Here is a 26,989-nt window from a genome sequence, read left to right as displayed (position 1 = left end):
CAGGTTCGAGTGCAATGGGGTGATCTTGGGTCACCATGACCTCCACCTCTGGGTTCAAGCAGTTCTCCTGCCTCAGCGTCCTGAGTAGCTGGGATTACAGTCGTGTGCCACCATGCCCAGCTAATTTTTTGTATTTTTAGTAGAGACAGGGTTTCACTATGTTGGTCAGGCTGGACTTGAACTCCTGGCCTCCGATGATCTGCCTGCCTTGGCCCTCCAAAGTGCTGGGATTACAGGCATGAGCCACTGTACCTGACCTTCTCAGTTGTTTTTTTCCTCACTTCATTACCTTCCTACGTCAAAATATTACAATTGAGAATTCTAGTATGTCACAAACATTTGTTATATCCCATTGTCTGTACTATGAAATACAGTAGAATGAAAATTTACTTAAAAGCACTCATTGTCTTCCCCCAGGAATGATGCCAAAACTGTCAATGTTATCACAACTGCATGTTTCTCTAAGATCACCAAGGTGAGTGCCCATAGGGCCATGTGAAAACTCTGTCTGTGGCTCTCTCTGTGGTGGTCTGCTTCTGCATGCAGTTAGAAGAAAGCATCATTCAGCATAAACTGTGTGCCTGCACACCAGGCATGCAGTGATGTGTAAGCGTACAGTTTACGTTAAGTGATGCTTTTTTGTTCCTATACTGCTTTCCTGGGCCATCTGAACTTTAAAGGAATCAACAGAATTATGAGTTTTTAAATTGCTATGTAATAAACAATAGTCTCAATTTTTTTTTTTTTAATGTTTTCCCCTGTGATTCTTGACTTCTGTTGGGTTTAGGCACTACTAAAAGAAATTTAAGGACAGTGTTTGACTTTTATCTGTTGGAAGGACTGTAATGTCACTTTTCTTTTAGGGGATATAGAAATGCTTGACAGTCTTGAAGGATAACTATATAGAGCCTAGCAGTTTTTATCTAGTTTTTAAAAGTATTTATTAGAGAAATAACACAAAAACAATTTGTAATTAAGAAAAAATGAGCAAAAATCCTACCACTCTTTGAATTTTTTTCTTCAGATCTTTGTTTATGCACATGTATAAAGTGTAGTCAAAAGGATTTATTCTTTATTGTAAGCTGAGTCAAGTAGCTGATTTTTTTCTCATTGGTCTTTAGATATTAGTTGCTGCTTTGACATTCTTTCTTGGGAAAGATGAAGATGAAAAACAGAACAGTGACTCTGAATCTGAGGTTAGTTTCTGAATCTTACCTTTCATTATCGCTCTGAGTGCGCATTGTAAGGTCCATGACTCCTCAAGTTAGAAAGAAACTTAGATGACACCTTTGCCCTCTTACTGAATTCTGCCATGCTATTTTACTCTACTTGGAATTTGTCACTTGTATTCAGTAAGATTGGTTAAATAATTAATAAAACCGATTCATTCAATTTTGATCTTAGTTCTAAAGTTATACCTATATCTCACTATGTAAATTTAGGATGAAAATTGTCACTAACATATTTTTGAGGTAATGTCAACATCATAGAAATTTAGAATGGAGAAGGTAGGGGAGTAATATCATGGTATCTTTAAAAGAAAAAAAATCAAGATTTATGATGGCATGAAATATTAAAATAAGAATTTCTAAAAGAAAACAAAATTCTCCTTCCCCATTTTAGTTTTTTGGTAACCAGAGTACTAGAATATGTGATAACATCTTTTAAACAGTATATGACCAATACATTTTTATTGTAAGTGGCAACCTAAATAACAAAAAGAGAGAGACTTTCTAAAAGTAAATGATACTTCAGAATAGGGCAGTGGGAATACATATGCCATAGTATACTATGTGCATATTTGTAAAGGAAGACAATGGTTTATAAAGGAATAATGAGGGTCAGGCATAGTGGTTCACACCTGTAATTCCAGCACTTTGGGAGGCCGAGGTGGTCAGATCACTTGAGATCAGGAGTTCAAGACTAGCCTGGCCAACATAGCGAAACCCTTCTCTACTAAAAATACAAAAATTAGCCAGACATGATGGCATGCACCTGTAATCCCAGCTACTTGGGAGGCTGAGGCGGGAGAATCGCTTGAACCTGGGAGGCAGAGGTTGCAGTGAGCTGAGATTGTGCCATTACACTCCATCCCACTCTGCCTGGGCGACAGAGTAAGACTCTGTCTCAAAAAAAAAAAAAAGAAAAAGAAAAGAAAAATAGTGCATATTTTTTACTGAATTTTCGTTTTTCTTTTTTTTTTGAGACAGGCTAGAGTGCAGTGGTGTGATCTTAGCTCACTCTAACTTCGCCCTTCCAGACTCAAGTGATTCTTCTGCCTCTGCCTCCTGAGTTGCTTCAAGCCCAGCTAATTTTTTCTGTTTTTAGTAGAGACGCAGTTTTGTTATGTTGGCCAGGTTGATCTCAAACTCCTGGCCTCAAGTGACCCACCTTTTCCTCCCAAAGCGCTGGGATTATAGGCATGAGCCACCATGCCCGGCCTTTTTTACTTAATTTTTATAGTAGTATTCTTTTTTTTTCCTTTTTTCTTTTTTAGACAGAGTCTCACTCTGTTGCACAGGCTGGAGTGCAGTGGCGCCATCTTGGCTAACTATAACTTCCACCTCCCAGGTTCAAGCAGTTCTCCTGCCTCAGCTGCCAAAGTAGCTGGGATTACAAGCCCGTGCTACCATGCCCAGCTAATTTTTTTACATTTTAGTACAGACAGGGTTTCCCCATGTTGACCAGGCTGATCTTGAACTCCTGACCTGAGGTGATCCACACACTTCGGCCTACCACAGTGTTGATATTACAAGCGTGAGCCATTGCGCCCAGCCTAAAAGTAGTATATATATGTGTGTGTGTGTATATATATATATTTATTTATTTTTTGGAGATGGAGTTTTGCTCTTATTGCCCAGGCTGGAGTGCAATGACGCAATCTTGGCTCACTGCAACCTCTGCCTCCTGGGTTCAAGCGATTCTCCTGCCTCAGCCTCCTAAGTAGCTAGGATTACAGGCATTTGCCACCACACTGGGCTAATTTGTATTTTTAGTAGAGATGGAGTTTCTCCATGTTGATCAGGCTGGTCTCAAACTCCTGACCTCAGGTGATCCGCTCTCTTCAGCCTCCTAAAGTGCTGGGAATGCAGGTGTGAGTCACTGCACCCAGCCAGTAGTATTCATTTTTAATAGCTGTGTGCAAGGAGTATAAGAACCAAGAAGTGGGTGAAAGGTTTACTCTTTCCTTCTATGCAGATTTTCCTTGTTTACAATTTTACAAAGTAATTTCTTCTTTAGGATGATGGACCAACAGCAAGAGACCTGCTAGTACAATATGCTACAGGGAAGAAAAGTTCCAAAAACAAGAAAAAGTTGGAAAAGGCAATGAAAGTGCTCAAGGTGAGACTTGTATCTGGAAAATGAGATAGGAATGATTGGAATGAAGGATATGTCATTTTTAGCCAAAGCTTTTAAGAATTTAAAACCAGAGTAGCATTTTCAGAAGACTTAGAAATATGTGATGAATTTTTAAGCACTAATATTTTAGATGAAAAAATACATTCAGCTCTAGCAAAATCTGTGACTTGGACAAATTAGTTTTATTAAATTCAATTTTTACCTGTTCTGATCAATGTGGCTTGTATAATGCGACTAGACATGTTTTGTCAGAAGAATGCAGTACATTTGATATTTTTGTAATGATTATTTTGAAAGTCATTAATTTGGCCCTTGTGTGTTTATTAATTGTATTAGTTCATTTTCACATAGCTGTAAAGAACAACCTAAGGCTGGGTAATTTATAAAGGATAGAGGTTTAATTGACTCACAGTTCTGCATGGTGGGGGAAGTCTCAGGAAACTTACAATCATGGTGAAAGGCAAAGAGGAAGCAAGGCATGTCTTAACATGGTAGCAGGAGAGAGAGAGAATGCTACAGGGGATCTGCCAAAAAACACTTTTAAACCATCAGATCTTGTGAGAACTCACTATCATGAGAACAGCAAACCACCCCCATGATCCAGTAACCTCCCACCAGGTCCCTCCCTTGACATGCAGCTGTTGGAGATGAAATTTGGGCGGGGACACAGCCAAACCATATCACTAATGTTTGCATTTCCGGATTCCTGTAAGTTTCATAGATGCTAACAGTTGGAACATTCCCCACATTTAATCTTAAAAGGCAAAAACCAACTTTAATTCTTCCAGTTGAAAAGGTTTTTAGAACAAAGTTTTCTTTTTAAAGAGTCTAATGGACTTTATAATAGCCTTACTGTATTAGCACATTAAGTTCTAAGGGCATCATCACTGTAACTCAGACTGAATATGTTTTTCCTCTCCCTTTCTTTCAGAAACAAAAGAAGAAGAAAAAACCAGAGGTGTTTAACTTTTCAGCCATTCACTTGATTCATGATCCCCAAGGTACTGTAATTATGACTTCTAAGTTGCTCGTTGGCCTTATCTCTGCCTGTTTTGTTTCCTGCCTTTGGGGTTTTCAGGGAATATAAGATCCCTGGCACTTAATGGACGGTCAATAAATGCTTAGTTGTTATTAGTTGGTTGAAACCTGTAGAATTGTCTTCTAAAGCAATGATTCCCAGTCTATAGCAGAACAAGAAAAATATGGAAGAACAGGTCTTTCTGAGGTTCATGTTTTTGACAACACAATTGTAATAGGGCATTGTTCTTCATTAGATAAACTGGCAGTCTATTGTTGGTCCTTTTAAAAAAAAAAATAATAATAATAATAATAAAACTAGTCCGTGGAAACCAAAGAACACTAGTTCTCAAACTAGGCCACACGTTGATCTCGCCTGAGGAATTTATAAAAATTATACGGATGCTTGGATCCTGTTATCCCCAGAGAATCTAATTTAGTTGGTATGGGGTGTGGCTGGGCATTGGGGCTCTCGGTACTCTAACATACAGCAAGATTTGCCAACCCCTGCTGTAGATCAGTGTTTCTCAAACTTAAATGTACATACAGATCACCTGGGGAGGTGGGGCCTGAGCTTCTGCATTTCCAGCAAGCTCTTAGGAGGACCAGCAGGTGCTGCTCTGTGGACTACCTCTTTAAGAAGCAAGGCTCTAGAGAACTAGTAAGTGGAGCGAGCGCCTGTCAAACAGTCACTCTAGATGTTCATGCTAAAAAACTTGGGAATCATTAAGACTTAACTTTGGGCACCATTATATATATTGATATATTCACCTGTTTGTCAGTCCGTTCACTGATCTAACTTTTGCCTTTTCCTACACCTGTTACATAAATGTCATATAGATCATGGATGCACAGTGTACTTCTTTCATCCTCTTCTTCCCAGATTTTGCAGAAAAACTACTAAAGCAGCTTGAGTGCTGTAAAGAGAGGTTTGAAGTGAAGATGATGCTCATGAACCTCATCTCCAGATTGGTGGGAATTCATGAGGTTTGAATTATATTATGTTTCTCTTGGTGAATATTTGAAGTAGAATTTACCATGGTAAAAGAAAAGCCATTAGATAGAGCAGTGGCTTAACTTTATCCCTCATACATTTAAACACATAAAATTTGTAGAAGAATAACATCTCTGAAAATAACTATATCACTTCGTTTTCTTTGCAATAATATGGATATTAATTTGTATATACTATTTATGAACAGACTATGTTCTGCTTTTTTACATTCTTTTTGTTCACTTTGTTTCACATACACATTTTCCTGAGCCAATATAATGCACATATTTTGATTGACTTACTACATCTCACTGTTTGTTTAACCCTTCTTCACTTTCCTGACTTCCAGATCCCTCTAGTAGGAAATTGTCATGTTTGCGAAGCTGAATTCTCTAGTTATTTATGTTAAATTAGATTGCAAGAGCTCCTCGGTGGTGTATATATATGGAACTTCACATATGCTGTTAGACTAGATGCCATTGTAGAAAAAGAGATACGCTGAAATTTAAGCCATGAAGAAATGACCATTAAGGTTTTTCCTTTTCATTTTGATCTTGTGACTGGTGCTGCTTTGAACATCAAATAAAAAAGAAAAGAAAAGCAAAACACTTTTCAAACAATATAGACATATATCAATTTGAAAATGAAAGTACGCATGAGTGAAAGTACTTGTTCCCTTTCTCTGAGAAAAACCTGTTAACATTTTACTGACTACATTGCTTTTTCTCCATGGCTGTAGTCCCAGTTAGGATCAATTCTGGTTACATTTGTGTAGCAATTTCATTCAGACTGAATTTGAGCTCTGTAGGAAAGCAAAAGTGATTTGTGATTTAAGTATGGTTTGAGGGAAATGATACTGGAATTTCACAACTGACTACAGTTGAACATTCATCATTATTTTCAATAAAAGTCTTCCCTACAACTTCTCAGTGGCCCATCCTACTTTTGCTCTGTGGCTAAAATAGAAAAAATTAGTTTATTCCCACCTAGCTGATGAACTTTCAAAAAGACCAGTTTATTTCCAGTTTCTCTTCTTGAAGTTAAACGTTACCATTTCCTTAATAACCCTGGTCACCTTTATCTAGGTGGACTCCAGAGTATTAATGTTTTTCCTCTGAATTATGGTGTACAGAGTAACGCCTTCCATGTGGTTGGACTGGTATACAAGAATATAACCAGGAATGAGTTTTGCTGATTAAATTATACTAGGTGCTGTGTTTACCTCTCCTTTCCCTAGTTCACTCTGCATATACTTGCCTCCTCCTTTACATAATGGGGATAGCAACATAGCCTCATTTGAGAGAGTTCCTATCCTTGGTTAATACAGCACATTGAATCATCCTAGGGCATGATTGTTTACTGAGAAAAAAAGAAAGTCTTCACCAGTTAGTTGAGCTTTGTGATATATTTACATTGAGAAGAAATGGACCACCACAGTATCAGTTGCATCAATATTAAAGTCGGTTTTCTCTCCACAGCTCTTCCTCTTCAATTTCTATCCCTTTTTGCAAAGGTTTCTGCAGCCCCACCAAAGAGGTAAGCTGCCACTTGCCATATTCCTTTGGTGACCTTGGTAATAAATAAATATGCAAAGTCTTTTGTTCTGGAATCACTAAAGACAGGAGTGCAGTGTGCTCTACATTAGAGAAGCGGAGAGAAGCCCTTGTTTTCTCTAGAGTTTGCTGCGGTTTTGTTGTTATGCTCGACTTTAAGAGACCGTTGTTTTTTAAAACAACAGCAACTGCTGGGTGTGGTGGCTCACGCCTGTAATTCTAAAACTTTGGGAGGCTGAGGTGGGTGGATTACTTGAGGTCAGGAGTTCAAGACCAGCCTGGGCAACATGGTGAAACCTTGTCTCTACTAAAAATGCAGAAATTAGCCAGGCGTGGTGGTGGGCGCCTGTAATCCCCACTAATTGGGAGGCTGAGACAGGAGAATCGCTTGAACCCAGGAGGCAGAGGTTGCAGTGAGCTGAGATTGTGCCACTGCACTCCAGCCTGGGTGACAGAGCAAAACTCCATCTCACAAAACAACAAAAAAAAGAAAACAACAACAAATTGGTTTCTTAAAGCAAGTCTTGTAATACTGTAAATACTCATGGAAAAATTTTTTTTTTTTTTTTGAGACGGACTTTCGCTCTTGTTACTCAGGCTGGGGTGCAATGGCGTGATCTTGGCTCACTGCAACCTCCGCCTCCTGGGTTCAAGCAATTCTCCTGCCTCAGCCTCCTGAGTAGCTGGGACTACAGGCGTGCGCTACCATGCCCAGCTAATTTTTGTATTTTTAGTAGAGACGGGGTTTCACCTTGTTGACCAGGATGGTCTCGATCTCTTGACCTCGTGATCCACCCGCCTTGGCCTCCCAAAGTGCTGGGATTATAGGCGTGAGCCACCGCGCCCGGCCAGTTGAAAAATTCTTCAAAAAAAAAAGAGAAATTTGACTTTTTACTGCATCTTTGTGATAGATACTAGGATTTGATCTTACGGCTGTCATTGACCTTGTATGTATTCTCGATGAAAAACAACACAAAAACAGGAAAGAAGAGATGATTGCTCTTGTCTTTGATCCTGAACCAAAGTAGGAAGGAAACTAACATTTACTGGGTATCTAACATATGCCAAGCACCGTGCTAAGTGCTTTGCATACATCATTTTGTCTAATCCTCACATCAGTCCTGTGAGGTATACAAAGAAGGGAAAAAAAAGACTAGAGTCACTCAGCAAATAAGTGACAAATCAGGATTCACTTCACTTCTTTTGCTAGTGGTCTTGTTTGTTACCTATGTTATGCTGCCTTTTTGAAGAGAGAGAGAGTGAGAGAGAGAGAGAGTGTGTGTGTGCGCGCGCGCGTGCGTGCGTGCATTCATTCAGCAAGTCTTTATTTAATGATTTTTATGCCAGGCACTGCATTAAGACAGTAAGAATTCCACAATAAACATAAAACAAGGTCCTTGTCCTCATAGAGCTTACATCTGGGGGGAGATGTAGACAATGCTACATATAATATGTCCAGGCAAATAAAAATGTTTTGAAGAAGAAAAAGGTATTAGGGTAAGGACAATAGGGAGTGTCGAGACATTCTGTTTTAGATTGTGTGGTCAGGAGAGACTTTTTGATAAGGCAGCTATTGAGCAGGGACCTGAAGAAAGTGAGGGGTTGAGCCAAACAGATATCTGGGGATTAAGTGTTCCAAGTGCAATAAGCAGCAATACCATTTAGACCAGAATGTGCTTGCCATGTTTGCTTTGGTCCTCAGAGGCAGGGCAATACACTGACTGTGACTCTCTGTACTCTTATGTTTTCAGAAGTAACAAAGATCCTTCTGTTTGCTGCACAAGCCTCTCATCACCTAGTACCCCCAGAGGTGAGAACTTTTAAACTGATTTTGAATCTAGGGCATGGATCACAGTGTTACTGTTAGGTATTTCAGGTCACTTTTCGCATAAGAGTTATTGGTTACTGTCCCCTCTCCCCCATTTTCTTAATAGGTAGAAGAGACACTAACTCTTAAGGATATCTATAACGAAGTTCAGTTGTACAGCTCATAAAAAGTGAAGTTTCTTTTGGACAAGTTGTTTGGAATTCTGATTTTGTTTAATAAGCAAATTTTATATAACTAGGAGAGGTCAAGAATATTAGTAAATTTATAGAGATTATTTTTCAAAGCTTGCAATTTCTTTCTTTGATTTAGTCTGAGGATAGCCAAGAAGAACACTTAATTCCTAAATGGAGTGTTTTCATCTGTTGCTCTCAATCTTGGTTACTTCCAACTCCCAAACTGAAGGTGGAGGGCTGGGTTTTCCCCTGTGAATAATCTGTTGTCCTTTGATCCTCAAGTGTTTGCGTAGCTGCAGACATTTAACCAGCATCCATCTCTTTTTTGTTTCCAATTCAGATTATTCAGTCATTGCTTATGACTGTGGCCAACAATTTTGTTACTGACAAGAACTCTGGAGAAGTCATGACAGTAGGGTATGTAGAATATGGTTGGAGGCAGAAGATATGTTTTTAATGGACTAGATTTGCTATAAGTTACCAAGATGTAAGATTGTAGCTGGTAGTGTCACCTCTAGAAAATGGTTTTAAAATATATTTCAATCTTTTTGGGAGGCTTAGTAATTTTTTTATTGGTCAGAATTCTGAGAAGGGGGCCAGAGAAAAGATACTTGTCCTTCTGATTAGCATTTTTGTTTTTTACCGGTTTTACTTTTTCAGAAGAATGATTGATTGGCAATCTGAGTGCTTTTCCTCTGACCTCTCACCCTGAACTCAGTTTTATACTGCTAATAAAAGAAATTTATTTGGCTCCTGGTTCTAGAGTTGGGAAGTCCAAGGGCATGACACTGGTGTCTGTTTGGGATCTGGTGGGGACTTCCTTGCTTCGTCATTGGCAGAAGGCACAAGGGCAAGAGAGTACAAGAGCCAACAGAAGGCCAAACTCACTTTTTTTTTTTTCTTTTTGAGATGGAGTCTCACTCTGTTGCCCAGGCCGGAGTGCAGTGGCATGATATTGGCTCACTGCAACCTCTGCCTCCCGGGTTTAAGCAGTTCCCTGCCTCAGCCTCCCAAGTAGCTGGGATTACGGATTACAGGTGACCACCACCACATCCAGCTAATTTTTGGATTTTTAGTAGAGATGGGGTTTCACCATCTTGGCCAGGCTGGTCTTAAACTCTTGACCTCGTGATCCACCCGCCTCAGCCTCCCAAAGTTCTGGGAATACAGGCATGAGCTACGACGCCCAGCCCAAACTCACTTTTATAACTCACTGGCAATAAGGGACCCTCTCCTGACATAACATGAGGCCTGATCACCTCTTAAGGGTCTCTCCTCTTAATACCATTCATTACAATGGCAATTGAATTTCCACATGAGTTTTGGAGGGAACATTCAAACCATAGAACTCTGGAACAAGTGATTAATTATTGAGGCACTCTTTTTTCCTAGAGCAATTTAGTAGCCCTTTTGGTTTACGAAAAAACATTTAATGAGCATAATCACTGGTTTAAGGATTGTCTCATCTGTCCTGATAAGTAAGTGATCATCTGAACAGCAGCTTTTTATTTTCCTTGGAAAATATTGCTGGAATCATAGCCCTAAAGACCTTAACCTTTCTTATTTGAGCTAGTCCCATCTCTTCTTAGAGTTGGCAAGTAAATGCTGCTCTGATGTAGTGTGCTGGACACTGTTCCTTATTCCACTAATAGAGGAAATGGCAGTAACTGGAATGAAAGCCCACTAAGGCTGCCTACCTCAGATTCTCTACCATGCTGCAGTTTTAAAGACCTAAGCTATATAAAACCCAATATGTATTCCTTTTGAGTTAATCTTTTTAGGAAGTTGCCCTGTGTTGAATCATGAAAATTTACCGTTTGGGTTTTTTTTAATTTTGCTTTTCCTTTTCTAGAATTAATGCTATAAAAGAAATAACAGCTCGATGTCCTCTGGCCATGACTGAAGAACTTCTCCAAGACCTGGCTCAGTATAAAACACACAAGGATAAGAGTAAGCTGCATGTCACTCTCTACACACCAGAGAGTACAGTGCAACTCCTTTTTACCTCACTGTACTCTTTGGGCCAGAATTTCTAATTAAAGATATTATTTTACAGATGTCATGATGTCTGCTAGAACTTTGATTCAGCTCTTCAGAACACTGAATCCTCAGATGCTGCAGAAGAAATTCCGGGTAAGTAAAGCATGCGATGGTCTCACAAAGTGAGAGTAATTTCCTACAATTAGAATTTTAGTATTTATGATGCTTCTGTTGTGATTACAAGGTTATGATACACATGGTTGTATTCTTTAAGCTTGGAAACAAATACCATGGCCCTGAATATTTTGTAGTTAGCACACGTTCATTGACGATGACTGAGTCTTGAAGACCTATCATGTTGTTTCAACTTGGAAGCTTTTAATGTTATTAACAGATTGGAATCTCAAAGATCAGTCAGTAGCTGATGCCAGTATTGTGAACAGGCTATTCCCAGCCAGATACTAGCTCTTTCAAGTTGGAACGGAGGAGGGATGCATGTATGTAACAGAAAGACAGATGATGTTTTTCAAGACTTGAAAAATGGGAGCAGTTACTCTAATAACTACCAGTTTCTTGATCTGGATCAAACAACAGTAAGAAAATAGTGGACAGATTGATGACTGGGAATTATTTTTATCTCAGACATAAGCAGATGGTTTCTGTCATTTGGTTACCACCATTTTTTATGGTGCTCCCTTTTAAATTCATAATTTTACTAGCCGGGTGTGGTAGTGCACACCTGCAGTCCCAGCTACTCGGGAGGCTGAGGTCGGAGGACCCCTTGAGCCCAGGAGGTGGAGGTTGTAGTGAGCTGAGATTGTACCACTGCACTCCAGTCTGGGCAACAGGGCAAGACCCTGTCTCCAAAAGAATAAGTGAATAAATAAATAAAATAATTTCATAATTTTAGAGAATACCTTTCATGATTAAGGTTTTATGATCTAAGCAACTTATTATAAACAATTTCTTTTCCTTTAGGGTAAGCCTACAGAGGCCTCCATAGAAGCAAGAGTACAAGAATATGGAGAATTAGATGCTAAAGATTACATTCCAGGAGCAGAAGTTCTGGAAGCTGAGAAAGAAGAGAATGCTGAAAATGATGAAGGTTGATTTTTATTTCACCCTTATTTTGGACAAAATCACTCCTGCAGTATCTGTGCAGACCTTTAAATTTTATACTATTTGAACATTCATTCAGCAGATACTTATTGAGCAATGACTATATGCCACACATTGTTACAAGTATTGGGGATCAATTGAGCATAGTTTTTCCTCTTGTGGAACTTACGTTCTAGCATAGGAGATGCCTTTTCATGACCTTCAGGGTTGCTGCCCCTCATCCAAGGGCATGCTGTTTAGTGCTTGAGAAAGACAATGATCTTGTGTTTGTTGCCTGGAAAAAAATTATGAGGGTTAGTTAGCCCTGAGAGGAATCCTCTGAAACTCTCCTTGTTGAAGGAGAATGCATGTTGAATTTGTTGGAAAATACTTGAGGAACTCTATTCTAATTTCCAGAGTCCTGTATTCTTCCTGTTCATTCATTCATTATTCAGCAAATCTTTTTTTTTTTTTTCCTATGATGGAGTCTCCCTCTTGCCCAGGCTGGAGTGCAGTGGTACGATCTCAGCTCACTGCAACCTCCATCTCCCAAGTTCAAGTGATCCTTCTGCCTCAGCATCTGGAGTAGCTGGTATCACAGGTTTGTGTGGCCACGCCCAGCTGATTTTTTTATTTTTAGTAGAGACAGAGTTTCACCATGTTGGCCAGGCTGGTCTTGAACCCCTGACCTCAAATGATCCTCCCATCTTGCCTTCCCAAAGTCCTGGGCGTGAGCCAGCACATTTTTCAGCAAGGCCTTCCTAAGCATTTGCTGTGAGCCAGCCACTGCCAGTGCAAAGATAAATGATATTTCTGCTCTGGAGGGCCTCCAAAGAGCTGAGGAATGAAGTATTAATAGGATTATGATTAGAGTGGGGGCATAAGAGCGGGAGAGCAGTCAGGTCCACCTTAGGAGTTTGTTTTTTTTTTTTTAAATGGAGTTTCGCTCTTGTTACCCGTGCTGGAGTGCAATGGCCTGATCTCAGCTCATCACAACCTCTGCCTCCCGGGTTCAAGCAGTTTTCCTGCCTTAGCCTCCCAAGTAGCTGGGATTACAGGCATGTGCCTCCACGCCTGGCTAATTTTGTATTTTTAGTAGAGATGGGCTTTCTCCATGTTGGTCAGGCTGGTCTCGAACTCCTGACCTCTGGTGATCTGCACGCCTCGGCCTCCCAAAGTGCTGGGATTATAGGCATAACCCACCATGCCTGGCCCACCTCAGGAGTTTTTTTTTTTTTTAAAGGCTTCGGAGAGATGGTGACTGATGAGCCAAGTACTTGGCAAGGAATGCGAGAAAAGTAGAGACTTTCCAGGCAAAGTGTGAGCAGAAGTTCTGAAGGATTTAGGGAACTATTAGAATGTAGGATTCAAGGTGGGACATAGCAAGACTTGAGATAGAGTTTGGAGACCTTATCATGCTTGGTTATGTATATGCCAGACAAAAGAGCTTGCATGTTGTCTTAAAGATCATTCGGAATCACTGAAAGATTGCAATGTCTATGATTTAGATAACTTAAACTGTGGTGGCTCCATTAAGAAGCCTGATACCTTTTTATTGAGGTGTCTTCAGGATTCTTTCACGTATCAAATCTACCTCAGTTCTCCGAATGACTGTAACTAGATTCTCATACATGGGTAACACACTCAGGATAAGTTAGATGCTTGCTGCATGGCCAAGATAAATGTACAAGTGCAGTTTTGATGGACACAGTTGGTTTAGTTGAAAGAACATGACTCTAAAGGCAGACATAATTTTCATGATTTCAGTGTAGGATGCCTTTTTAGCAGTGTGGCTTGGGGCACATTACTTGACTCTGAGAGTCTGTTCCTTTTCTGTGGAATCATGAGGGTTAGAGAGTGATTGTAAGGTTTTGACTCATGGTAGATACTTGGTCAGTGCATATTTCCTGTTCCTTAGATTAACTAAATCCAGATGGCTTATTTAACAATAAATATTGCATAGTTCTTGGCTAATAGAGTATCTGTTCAAGGTTCATTGCCTTACTTTTCTGTTGGCTTGCTTTATCTCAACTATATGTTGAATATGCAACATAAAGTGGCAGTAGTGAGTTTGCTTTTTTCATGTAGATGGATGGGAAAGTACCAGTCTCAGTGAGGAGGAGGATGCTGATGGTGAATGGGTTGATGTGCAACACTCTTCCGATGAAGAACAGCAAGAAATTGTAAGTCTGCAAATTTCATCTTACACTCTGATGTTTATTAAGACGTAATTTATTCTGGGCCTTGTTGGGAGGCTAAAATTTAAATGGCTGAGCTCTCACTTGAGCTGGTGGCCATTTAAGCCCTTGTGTGGTTTCAAGTCCAATAAGCTGAACAGCATGCCCATGGAGGAGCGGAAAGCCAAAGCTGCAGCCATCAGCACCAGTCGAGTTTTAACTCAGGAAGACTTCCAGAAAATCCGCATGGCCCAAATGAGAAAAGAACTTGATGCTGCCCCTGGGAAATCCCAGAAGAGGAAATATATTGAAATAGACAGTGATGAAGAGCCCAGGTAAAATGGCACATCTACTTTAGTACTTCAGCCAGCTCATGTGGTAATGAAAGCATCAGGAAACAATTCCATTCTTGTTTCATGTGATATTTTTCCCTCACCCCAGGGGCGAATTACTTTCTCTTCGGGACATTGAACGCCTTCATAAAAAACCAAAGTCTGACAAAGAGACAAGACTAGCAACTGCAATGGTGAGTGAGCATATCATTCCTAGTTCTTTAAACAGAAAGCAAATAAAATGATATGTAAGCCAGAACTTCTATAATCACAGAATGGCAGTTTTTAAAAATGTTTTAAGTAAAGGTATAGTTAACACAGAAATTAAAATGCACAAATATTAGGTGTTCAGTTACATGAGGATTTTGGTTTTTTTGTTTGTTTGTTTGTTTTTTGTGACAGTCTCTCTCTGTCACCCAGGCTGGAGTGCAGTGGCGCAATCTTAGCTCACTGCAGCATCTGCCTCATGGATTCCAGCGATTTTCCTGCTTCAGCCTCCAAGTAGCTGGTTTAACAGGCACCCACTACCACACCCAGCTAATAGTAGAGTCAGAGTTTCACCATGTTGGCCAGGCTGGTCTCAAACTCCTGGCCCCATGTGATCCACCCACCTCAGCCTTCCAAAGTGCTGGGATTATAGGCATGAGCCACTGTGCCTTACCAGTTAGATGAGTTTTGACAACTGTATATAGCCACATAACCACCTCTCAAAACAAGGTAGAGAGCACAGGAAGGCAGTATTACATATCTGTAGTGTTGAGAAGCCACTATATTTATCAAAACTAAGAGAAAAGCAGGAGAGTGTTTACAGTCATCAGTGAAAAGCCAGAGCCAGTCGGAGTCTGCCTGTGGCCATCGTGCTGTGTCCGTTCATGATTGTGTCCTGTCTACATTTCCAACATCTTTTTTTGTATCTCCACTTGTTCAAGATACTATCCCATCCTGGTTGCACCTCGTCTGTCTTCCACGTGTCCTTTCTCCTCCACACCTTTGTGTGCACTGCCCCTTCTTCTGGAAATGCTTTGTCTTTTCCCCCTCCTTTCCCTAACCATGAATGCCTTCATCCTGCCAAAAAAAAAAAAAAAAGACAGTATACCTTTCTCCCTTTCTAGGAAGCTCCCTTGACCTCACCAGGCTAAATTCTAACTTATCTCCCACCGAGCTCCCCTTGCTTTGTTATAATACTGTATGGCCATTTCTTGGTCCCGAGGAGCAACTATGGCCTGTCCATCTTGTGCCGTTGGTTCCTGACACAGAGGAGACATTAATGTTGATTAGGTGACTCCTAAAGTATGTTGTTGAAGAAGAAATATCAAACATTTTGTTCTGATAGGCTGGAAAGACAGATCGAAAAGAATTTGTGAGGAAGAAAACCAAAATGAATCCATTTTCCAGTTCGACAAATAAAGAAAAGAAAAAACAGAAGAACTTTATGATGATGCGGTATAGCCAGAACGTCCGGTCAAAAAATAAGCGTTCCTTCCGAGAAAAACAGGTGAGCTTCACTTGAAGCTTGGGTGGCAAGAACAGTACTGTAATTCCAAGACTGCTTTACATTTGAGATGGAATCGTGCATTCTGATGACTGGGTATTACTGTGTGTGTCTTGTGGTTAGCGAGAGTATTGCTGGAGAACATGGAGAGGTGAGAAGGAGTCAGGGCATGTAAGTCCCAGACCTCACTTGGTTGAGACTCAGCTGTGGGGCCAGAAGGGAATCCATTTTCCTCCAGTATAAGTAAAGGAATACAAGTTAGATCATCCGTGAGGCTCCTTCCCATGCTAAAATTCTCTGACATTGGATCTGTGAAATATGATATCAAAATTAATTGAATAACTTTTTAGTGCCAATTTTATGCCTGGTTTTTTTGTCTTGTTTTGGTTTTTTTTGAGACAGGGTCTCACTGTGTTACAACAGGCTGGGTACAATGGCCCAGTCACAGCTCACTGTAGCCTCACAGCTCACTGCAGTTTCCACCTCCCAGGCTCCAGCAATTCTTCCACCTCAGCCATCCAAGTAGCTGGGACTTCAGGCGTCTTTGCTACCATACCTGGCTAATTTTTGTATTTTTGTAGCGATGGGGTTTTACCATGTTGCCCAGCCTGGTCTGGAACTGCAGGACTCAAGCAGTCTGCCCACCTCAGCCTCCCATAGTGCTAGGATTTATAGGCGTTGGTACTTTTCAGAAACCAATAATTTGGTGTGGTAATATCTCAGAAAGAGTTTCAGAAAAAAAATGTGAAATAAACAGTTCTGTGTTGGCATGATCCTTCCTGTATGTGCCCTTTTGCAAAGCCTTGATATTTACAGGCTTTTGCAATTACATTTTATCCATTCATGGCCTTTGAATGGTAATCCCATGCTACTTAGCAGCTTGTTTATTTCAGTTATTCATTGTGATAAAACAAGTTTATGCTTTTGTATCTTTCTCTCCTGGCAGTGTAGCAGTGTATCTAAATGTCATTCTGAAGAATCGCCAGAATATCAGCTCTGAGTTAAACAGTCTCATATTCTGAACCAGTTTCCTAAATAGCTAGCCAAGGATCAGCCTGCCAGCACTCAAAGTAATGACCAACCCTCTAGGGCAGTGCTGTCTGTGAGTTCCAAGTCAGTATTCACTGAATTAAGGTACCATTTAGCTCTCCCTGTTTACTCTTTCTAGTTCTAAACGGTGTTCAACAGCATCATGTAAGTAGTGACAGCATTTTTAATAGAAGCTGTTGAAATTGGGGTAAAAGGAAAGGTACCACTTCGGATTTTAAGTACTCTAGATTTTGCCACATTCTCCTAAAATTATAATTGGATTGACTTAAATCTATTAGTCTGTCCTTCACTGCCCTTACAGACATGTTAGAGTTGAGGAAATAGTAATCACCCTGTTGTAGGCCTTGTTTCATTATGAGGTTCTGTGAGCTTGTTGCATTTTAGTTAAGGCTCCCCCCACCCCCACTTCCTTTGTTTTTTGGCATGCCATTTCTGGTGTGATGGGGAAGCCCAGCTTTGTTCCTTGCCAGCACCTCAAGTCATACAGTAACTCTCAAAGATTAAAGAATCTGTTTGAGAGTAAATTAAAACTTCATTGGACATATGGTCCACTTGTTGGTTCAAGAATGTTTTTTCTTGTTCTGCAATTTTCTTGCCATTTGGAACCTGATATTAATCAGAATTTCTATGTGTGTTTCCTTGCCGTGTATTTTCTTCACAATCGCTCCATTGTAAACATAACTCTAAGTTCCTGATGTTCTCTATTTCCTTTAGAACAATACTGTTCAATAGAAATATAATATGAACCACATATGTCACTTAAAAATAAATAGATGAAATAGTTGTAATAATATATCTTACTTAACCTAGCACATCTAAAATAGTATTGTTTCAACATGTAGTCAGTATAAAAGTTTTGAGTGAAATATTTTACATTTTTGAACTAGTTGAAATCAGCAGGTCTTTTACACTGTAGCGTATCTCAATTTGGACTAACTACATTTCAAATGCTCAGTAGTCACATGTAGTTAGTGGCTACCGTATTGGACAGAACAGTTACAGAGCATCCCCAAAACTGTCCCATGACCCCAAGGGCCCTGTGGGAAAGGAGCATCACACTTCACGTGCCCCTCTTCCCCTTGGTGATATTTAAGTGTCTTAAATAAAGGGATCTTACATGGCTTGAAAGTGTACGTGAGGTCTTACTGTAAATTGTTAGAATATGAAGAGGTGAATGGGATGAGACTAGAAGAGGGAAGTAAAGCATATGATAGGGAAGGAGAGGAGGATCTTGCAGTAAAGTCTGTAGAAAGATGAAGGAAGAAGGGGGGATATACCTGTTCCTTATCTTCAGTTGGTGGCATTTGAAGAGCAAGGAACTGAAACGTGTGAGAGTAGCCTGTGCTTTTCCACAGAGCTTAATGAGCAGAATTAAATTCCCATAACCAACATTAGCTAACACATTTAGTTCTTAGCATGAGACTTCACATTCCAGGCTTTCCATTTATTAACTTGTTTAATCAATATACAACAGTATGAGCAGTTACTGTGATTAAACCAATTTTGTAGATGAGAAAATAAGACACAATTAGATGAATCTGGAAAATACCTCCTTAGCCAAATTAAGTTGAAATAAACTTGTAGATTTTTGTTCTGCCTTAAGTATCCCAGCCATTGTGCTTTTCTGCAAAGACATACCAAGACCCAGGTGTTAGCTAAAGGCAAGGAGTCAACTGAAAATCATAAAATCCAGAAAGTTTCAACATTTGTATGTAGAGCCAGGTAACTTCTACTCCAAAACTGTTTTACACATATCTTGTTAAAATTTAAGCTAGAATTTTTAAATAAAAATTAAATAAAAGCTAGAGATTTTTTTAAGTTTCTAGGACAAAGAATAGTGCTTGGGAATTAATGGAATAATATCCATCACAAACTTAAGATGTGTACATTGCCCTTGGTTACCTTTTTTCCTTTAATTTTGGTTTATTTTTGATCATATTTAATACTATGTTTGTTTTCTTTTGGGAAATGTAAAACTTTTATCAGGGCTTTTCTAGGTTCGCTTCAGACACTGATTGTTCAGTCTTCTTTTTCTCTAGATCCTAAATTCTTCACCTTCCATTTCTCCCCTGGGGATCTTAAAGAACACAACTGCTGGTTAGAGAAGAACTCCAGGGGATGAAAGCCTAGACTGAGTCTAATTACAATATACAATTCACTGCTTTCATTCTTCATTTTCACTTTACATACTTCCAACACAAAATAATTAAACAAGCTAAAAATTAGAACCTGTATTAACTTGAATAAATATTTTGCCATAAGCTACGATTGTCAGGGCTTCAATTTCTGAGTTAATATCTTTATGTTTGAGCCAGTATAAAGCGTTAGTGTTAGCATTTACTTAGAACATTTTCTTAGTTTGCTTATTGCATAAAACAAACCCATTTGAAAATCTGCAAATAAGGTAACATTTCTCTGTGTATCAGATTGTATATTGATAGTCATCATAAATCTGCACAAGTGTGGAATGCCATTTTAAAGTCTTTGAATAATCCATACATGCCGTATTTAGTGGAATATATGTAATATTGGAAAAGGTGATTGCAAAGAAAAGCCTGTTTTCCTGTTACTTTTAATTTAGACAATGTATCCTATCCACAACTCCAAAATATTAAGAGCCATATAGACCAAATAAGTACTATTTATCATCCCTGGAGACAGGGATGCTGTAGTCTGTGCATTCTATAGCTGCTCCTGTTTTGAGCTTATGCCTTCATGACTTGGGAACAGCAGTCAAGAGCTTTGCATATTTCCTAGCAGTAATATGCCCCATCCTTGATACAGATTTGATCTGTTTTGGAATCTTTTATCATTTATAGTTTTTCAGGATGGTTTATTGACTTGGTGATTAATTTTTAGTAAACTTTTGTATAACCAAATTTGTATAATGGGGTACCCAAGAGTTATCATGTTTAAATACTTTTTTATCTTACAGTTGGCGCTGCGAGATGCACTTTTGAAAAAGAGAAAAAGAATGAAGTAACTTCCCAGCAAATTTTCCATTCCAAGAAGAATGCTAAGTTTGTGTCATTACTCTGAAAATTAGTAAATCAAGCGTGTTTGTTTACATTAAAAACTCCAGAAGCACCGTATTGTGAAAACTGCTGAAAATGTGGCAGCAGTTTGGTGTTTTTATTTTGGAGATGGCTAATGGTGGGAATGTTGATGTAAATAGTGGTAGTATAAAATCATTTCATTTATCATTCATGCAAAAAAAAGTATTGAGTGCCTATTAATTGTCACTGTAAATACAAAATGATGAGCCATCACCCCTTCACTCAAGGCATTGACAGCTTAGTTGTGGGTGTGGACACACATGTGTGTATTTACAATGCAGTATAAATAGTTCTCTAGGAGAGGTAGGTCCATATTTCTATGAGGTCACTGAGGCCTTATGGACTAACTCTGTGGGGATAGGAGTTATACATTCTTGTAAAACAAAACAAAACAGGACAGTGTTACAAGAGTAAGAGATTCTTACTTGTACATAGGCTTACCTGCTGAAAACAGGCCCCTGCTGTACAGATTTTGGGTACATAATTTAGCTCTTTTAGTCAATCCAAAAGATTTAAATGACTCCCTCTTTTTTTTTGAATGCCATGTAAAGCCTTTTTGGTTAAGAGCTCACTTTTAAAATTGCCTTAAGTATAAATAGTACCTTTGGAATGTATTTAGTTCATTATTTGAACTGCCTTCGTACTAGTTTCCTCAGCCTTCCTTCACCCTGTAATATTTTCAGCCCACTGTTTACCTTGCCTCAATAACAAGTTTCTAATGCCAAATAGGTACCATTGTGTGTGGAGTGGTGTGTGATGTTCTGTCTTCCGCAGGCGTGCTGCATCCATTTCGGGGGACAGCCTCTTTGCATGCAAGTGTTGCATTTGGAAATAGTTTGCTGCCTTTTGCTTCAGATTTCTTAGATAACGTTGTGGTAGATGTTACCTCAAGCTAGAGTAAAGGGCACTTTTCTGCACTCTAACTCAAAATCAGAAAGCAATTTCTAAAACCAATGTTCTTATTCCCTTTCTAGTTTCTTCTGTTCACTTTCTGCATTCAACTTCAGTTTTCTTTGAATGAGACTTAGAGACTTTCCCTAAAATGCCCCAGATTGTCTGTTGGGGGATTAGTGAAGCTGCCAGAGTCAACCCCTAGCAACTTTGGTGCTTCACAGGAAGTGTTCGATGCAAATTCGTATATTTTAGACCTGAAACTGCTCCATTTTCTTTTCGCATTTTTGAACTGGGTGTCTCTTCGCATGTCTATTCAGAATAGCAGCTAGCGTTCACACCTTTATTGTGTGAATTGTGATGGTGCCTGGAAGTTTCATCCTTCCTCTAGATTTTCCCATGCAGATACCAAGAGGCCAAATTCCATTCTGTGTTCTGACTTCTGTTCTTCTACTGTGGCCTCACTCTCTTCTTAACTAGCCTTTCTTGCATGCAAGACAGAAAGATACAGTATGTGGTTTATAAATGTGTATTCTGAACTTTTAATTCTTTAATCCCATAGTATCTTATTTCTATCTGATTCCTTTTATTATTTTCTAAATCTTCTCTTGAGAATGTTTTGTTTGCTATCCATTTGAAGATGAGATTCTCAGAAGGGTGAATGCTTCAGCAGAGGGTAGGTGAGCTTGCAGAGTGACTTCTACCTTGAAGAAGTCATCAGTGTCTGAACTTGAGCTATTTAGTCTTAAATTTTGTTAACACAGAGAATGAAGCCATTCAGGGATGAACTTAAACTTTGCCCAGGCTCATAATGTATAAAAGTGGTATATAAATCCAGAATGCTGATTTATTATCTATGCGATCTCACCAAGTGACCATGGTTAATATAAACGTTATTTATTCATGGTCTAATCCTTTGAAAATTTAGTCTGTATAGACTTGCATTGCAACTCCATTTTAACTAGAATGTTTACTCAGAATATTCTGTTCTTTAAGCTATTTTAGATAACATATTTTAAAAGTACATATAGATAATATAGTTCTATCAAATGGCATTCTTTCATTAATTGCTTATGTTCTTTTGAAAGATTTTAAAAAATCTTTATGAGATTTTTTTGAAAGATCTTAAACATGAATAAAATGGTAGGACAATGACTTGGAGCCTTTTCTCTTACAAGGTCAAGGTTCTAGAAATAACCTTTTCAATCCTAGCGTAGTCTTTGGTCTGCACATGTTTACAAATGCAAATTAAAGCAGAGAGCACAGCCAATTCTGTACTCCTTAAATAACATAAGCTTGTATTTGTATAGACCATTTCTTATGTAGTAAACTTATTTCCTTCTGCAGATTCTACTTTCATGTTTTGTCAGTCTAATCCCAGTGTGAAGATGGTTGAATAAAATTATCATTTGTCCACATGATAGGGTGTTATGCAGCCATTATTATAATAAGCAGTTCCCACTGTAAACACTGGAAATTTTTTTTGTTCTTTTCAAAAAAGAGCAAAACACAAAAGTATGTTTAATCTGATTATTACATATAAGGAAATGGGGAATAATAAAAGCCCAAGAGGAAATATGGGACTTGACAATTTTCTTTGGTGTTGGAATCACGTGTAGAATTTTGTGTAAGAAACAAAATAACTTTGAAATGGGGAATAAAAGTCCATTGAGACTCACCCTTGGGAATTCACCTTAAGCCAAGACAAGGATTGATTTGTAAATACTTCAGAGAGCCTGGGCATGGTGGCTTATGCCTGTAATCCCAGCACTTTGGGAGGCTGAGGTGGGCAGATTACCTAAGGTCAGAAGTTCTAGACCATCGTGACCAACGTGGCAAAACCCTGGCTCTACTAAAAAAAAGAAAGAAAATACTTCAGAGGAGTTGTTTGTTTTGCCTTCTTAATTACTCACTTCCTCGTGTTTACTGACTGGGTGGTAGAGTCATCCTTAGTTTGGGACCCTCTCTGTGTCTTGCCAACAATACCTGATGTTAGCTAAAGTGTTGTTAATATAGTTATTTGGAAAAACTATCTGTAGTATGTACCAAGAGTCTAAAAAACAGCTAGAACCATTGACTCAAATCTACTTCTGAGACTCAAAGAAAATGACCCAAAATATGGTAAGAGGAGTTGTATTTGTGGCTGTGTTTTGCTACAAGTAACAGAATATGCGTCTAAAAAGATTCTAACCGGCCAGGCAAGGTAGCTCACACCTGCACTTTGGGAGGCCGAGGCAGGTGGATCACAAGGTCAAGAGTTTGAGACCAGCCTGGCCAACATGGTGAAACTCTGGCTCTACAAAAAGTTAAAAATTAGCTAGGTGTGGCAGCACATGACTAGTTCCAGCTACTCAGGAGGCTAGACAGGAGAAACGCTTGCACCTGGGAGGCGAAGATTGCAGTGAGCTGAGATCGCACCACTGCATTTCAGCCTGGGTGACAGAGAAAGACTCTTGTCTCAAAAAAAAAAAAGATTCTAGATTCTAACCAGTGGGGCACGGTGGCTCATGTCTGTAATCCCAGCACTTTAGAAGGCTGAGGCAGGCAGATCACCTGAGGTCAGGAGTTCAAGACCAGCCTGGCCAAGATGGTGAACCTTGTCTCTATGAAAAATACAAAAATTAACCAGGTGTGGTGGCACACACCTATAATTCCAGCTACTTGAGAGGCTGAGGCACAAAAATCACTTGAACCTGGGAGACACAGGTTGCAGTGAGCCAAGATCATGCTACTGCACTCCAGCCTGGGCAACAGAGTGAGACTCTGTCTCAAAAATAATAAAATAATGAAGATAAAAATATTCTAACCAAATTGGAATTCACCTCACATAAACCTGGACAGTTGATGGCCAGGGTTCAGCTGCTCAATGGTACCATCAGGGCCCTGGCCTTTTCTGCTTTGTTGTTCTTAGTGTGTGTTGAAACCAGGCTGGATTAGAATGCTGACTGACACAGCTCTATGACCCATATGCAAGGTATTCAGCATTTCTGTGCCTTCATTTCTTCATCTGTAAAATGGAGATAATGATGACACTTTGCTTTCATAGACCTCTCTTCAGTGTTTAATCTAAAGCAACAAGAAGGCACAAAAGTGACAGTTACACATCTATCCCTTTTACTAGAAAAACAAGTTTCCCAGATATCATTCCCTTAATTTTCATTAGCCAGACTAGGTTATTCAGCCACCCTACCAATCAAGGAAGCCAAGAAACCAGGAAATGAGATTGCTGACCTCTTAGCTTAGATGCACCATAACCATCCCAACAAAACTGAGCATCTGTAAGCAAGGAAGAGGAAGAGAAACTGATTGTGGATAGACAGCTAGCAATGCCTAACACAAACTATCTATACGGAAATATTGATTGCAATATAATTTACAATGATAAGAATGGGTGCAAGAAAATTTCTAAAATATTAGAATACTTAAGCAACTTGAGGTATGTTACTAGGTGGTATATTAGTCCATTTTCATGCTACCGATAAAGATGTACCTGAGACTGGGAAGAAAATGAGGTTTCATTGGACTTACAGTTCCACATGGCTGGGAAGCCTCAGAATCATGGTGGAAGGTGAAAGGCACTTCTTACGTGGTGGTGGCAAGAGAAAATGAGGAAGAAGCAAAAATGAAGACCCCTGTTAAACCCATAAGATCTCATGAGACTTATTCACTATCATAAGAACAGCACTGGAAAGACCGGCCCCCATGATTCAATTACCTCCTCCTAAGTCACTCCTACAACACATGGGAATTGTGGGAGATAGAATTCAAGTTGTGATTTGAATGAGGACACAGCCAAACCGTATCAAGTGAAATCGTCAACCATTAAACAATTACTTTGATCAAAGTTATTTTAAAGGTAAGATATAAATACTATAGTAATGTGAAAAATGTTAGGCTATTATTTTCTTTCTTTTTTTTTCTTTTGAGACAGAGTTTTGCTCTTGTTGCCCAGGCTGGAATGTACTGGCGCAGTCTCGGCTCACTGCAACCTCCACCTCCTGGGTTCAAGTGATTCTCCTGCCTCAGTCTCCCGAGTAGCTGGGATAACAGGCACCCACCACCACACCCAGCTAATTTTTGTATCTTTAGTAGAGACAAGGTTCCACCATGTTGGCCAGGCTGGTCTCGAACTCCTGACCTCAAGTGATCTGCCTGCCTCGGCCTCCCAAAGTGCTGGGATTATAAGTGTGAGCCACCATGCCCTGCCACTATTATTTTCAAAAGCAAAGTATAAAATGATAAAGAAGCTTGGGCAACATGGTGAGACCTTGTAAAAATTAGCCAGGTGTGATGGTGCATGACTGCCATACCAGCTACTCAGGAGGTCGAAGCAGGAGGATCACTTGAGCCCCAGAGGTCAAGGCTGCAGTGAGTGGTGTTCAGGCCACTGTAGTTTAGCCTGGGTGACAGAGCAAGACCCTGTCTCTAAATAAATAAAATGATCAAGTGGTTTTAAGACAATTTATTTACACTTTTAATCTCTGAAATTGAGATATGTTTTAAAATGTTTGCAGCCAGACAACAGTCTAGATGTAGTTGTCATTGCCTGCACATTCACAAACCTAGTCTGATATTTTCAGTTGACATCTGCTAACATCAAGCGAGGACCAACATCAAAACTTGCAGAATGAGAATTAGTAGCCTCTATGGAATTTCCAGAAAAAAAAAAAACCTGGACTTAAAAAAAAAATCCAAACTGTTTATCGACATATAAAGAAGAGAACAAGTACCATTAAGTATACTTAAATTCAATGAATTCACAAGCTGAATACATTACTGTAACCAGTACTCAGGTTAAGAAACATATTACAAACACCTTGAAATCTCCTTTGTGAGTAGAGAACTCTTAAGAAATGCAGCATCAGTAAGATTTTTATTTTTTTCTTTTAGAGACAGGGTCTTGTTCTGTCACTCAGGCAAGAGTGCAGTGGTGCAGTCAGAGCCCACTGCAGCCTTGAAATTCTGGGCTCAAGAGATCCTCCACAGGCCCAGGCCAGTATGCCCTGCTATTAATAATTTTTTTTTAATTTATTATTTATTTATTTATTTATTTATTTTTTTGAGACGGAGTTTCGCTCTTGTTACCCAGGCTAGAGTGCAATGGCGCGATCTCGGCTCACTGCAACCTCCGCCTCCTGGGTTCAGGCAATTCTCCTGCCTCAGCCTCCTGAGTAGCTGGGATTACAGGCACGCGCCACCATGCCCAGCTAATTTTTTGTATTTTTAGTAGAGACGGGGTTTCACCATGTTGACCAGGATGGTCTCGATCTCTTGACCTCATGATCCACCCGTCTTGGCCTCCCAAAGTGCTGGGATTACAGGCATGAGCCACTGCGCCAGGCACCTAAATTTATTTTTAACAGAGACATGGTCTTGCTATGTTGCCCAGTCTGGTCTCAAACTTCTGACCTCAACTGATCTTCCCACCTTGGCCTCCCAAAGTTCAGGGTTTACAGGTGGGAGCCATCGTGCCTGGCCATCACTAAAATTCCTTTTTTTTTTTTCCTGAGGTAGAGTCTTACTCTGTCACCCAGGCTGGAGTCTAGTGACATGATCTCAGGTCACTGAAACCTCTGCCTCCCAGGTTCAAGTGATTCTCATGCCTCAGTCTCCCAAGTAGCTGGGATTACAGGCGTCTGCCACCATGCCTGGCTAATTTTTGTATTTTTAGTAGAGACAGAGTTTCACCATATTGGCCAGGCTGGTCTTGAACTTCTGACCTCTAGTGATCTACCCGCCTCGGCCTTCCAAAGTCCTGGGATTACAGGTGTGAGTCACCACGTCCAGCCAAGATTCTTAATGGCACAGAAACGTGGTACGGTGTGGAAAAACATGGACACCTGTAATCAAATGGTGATTCAGGAGAATCTAATTCTGAATGCAAAGAAGCTTAAGCAATACCTTAATTTATTCCACTTTTTAAAAATGTACAAGAGTAGATATCTGATTTTCAAATAACTTTGACAAAAGACTTAAGAAAACTTTCAA

General features: G+C 39.6%; 1 protein-coding gene across 3 annotated transcripts in view; it reads left to right on the top strand.

Moving 5' to 3' along the window:
• Positions 1 to 22,422, top strand: part of SDAD1 (SDA1 domain containing 1) — a 38,097-nt gene extending 15,675 nt beyond the window's left edge. For 2 of the 3 annotated variants that reach the window (XM_064368037.1, XM_064368042.1), the window contains 16 exons: positions 418 to 475; positions 1,122 to 1,196; positions 3,241 to 3,342; positions 4,292 to 4,361; positions 5,261 to 5,364; positions 6,850 to 6,907; positions 8,676 to 8,734; positions 9,266 to 9,342; positions 10,778 to 10,875; positions 10,982 to 11,058; positions 11,884 to 12,010; positions 14,092 to 14,186; positions 14,307 to 14,515; positions 14,622 to 14,706; positions 15,846 to 16,007; positions 19,990 to 22,422. In XM_064368037.1, coding sequence (XP_064224107.1) covers positions 418 to 475; positions 1,122 to 1,196; positions 3,241 to 3,342; positions 4,292 to 4,361; positions 5,261 to 5,364; positions 6,850 to 6,907; positions 8,676 to 8,734; positions 9,266 to 9,342; positions 10,778 to 10,875; positions 10,982 to 11,058; positions 11,884 to 12,010; positions 14,092 to 14,186; positions 14,307 to 14,515; positions 14,622 to 14,706; positions 15,846 to 16,007; positions 19,990 to 20,037 — 1,504 coding nt within the window. In that variant the 3' untranslated portion in view covers positions 20,038 to 22,422. The remainder of the gene's footprint in view (positions 1 to 417; positions 476 to 1,121; positions 1,197 to 3,240; positions 3,343 to 4,291; positions 4,362 to 5,260; positions 5,365 to 6,849; positions 6,908 to 8,675; positions 8,735 to 9,265; positions 9,343 to 10,777; positions 10,876 to 10,981; positions 11,059 to 11,883; positions 12,011 to 14,091; positions 14,187 to 14,306; positions 14,516 to 14,621; positions 14,707 to 15,845; positions 16,008 to 19,989) is intronic. The other variant, XM_021669654.2, reaches the window with a different exon arrangement.
• Positions 22,423 to 26,989: the final 4,567 nt, after the last annotated feature.

This window comes from Aotus nancymaae, unplaced genomic scaffold (assembly GCF_030222135.1).
Source record: "Aotus nancymaae isolate 86718 unplaced genomic scaffold, 86718_ANA_hifiasm-v0.15.2.pri h1tg000006l, whole genome shotgun sequence".
NCBI classification, from domain to species: Eukaryota; Metazoa; Chordata; class Mammalia; order Primates; family Aotidae; genus Aotus; species Aotus nancymaae.
This window is presented reverse-complemented; position numbering and strand designations above follow the sequence as displayed.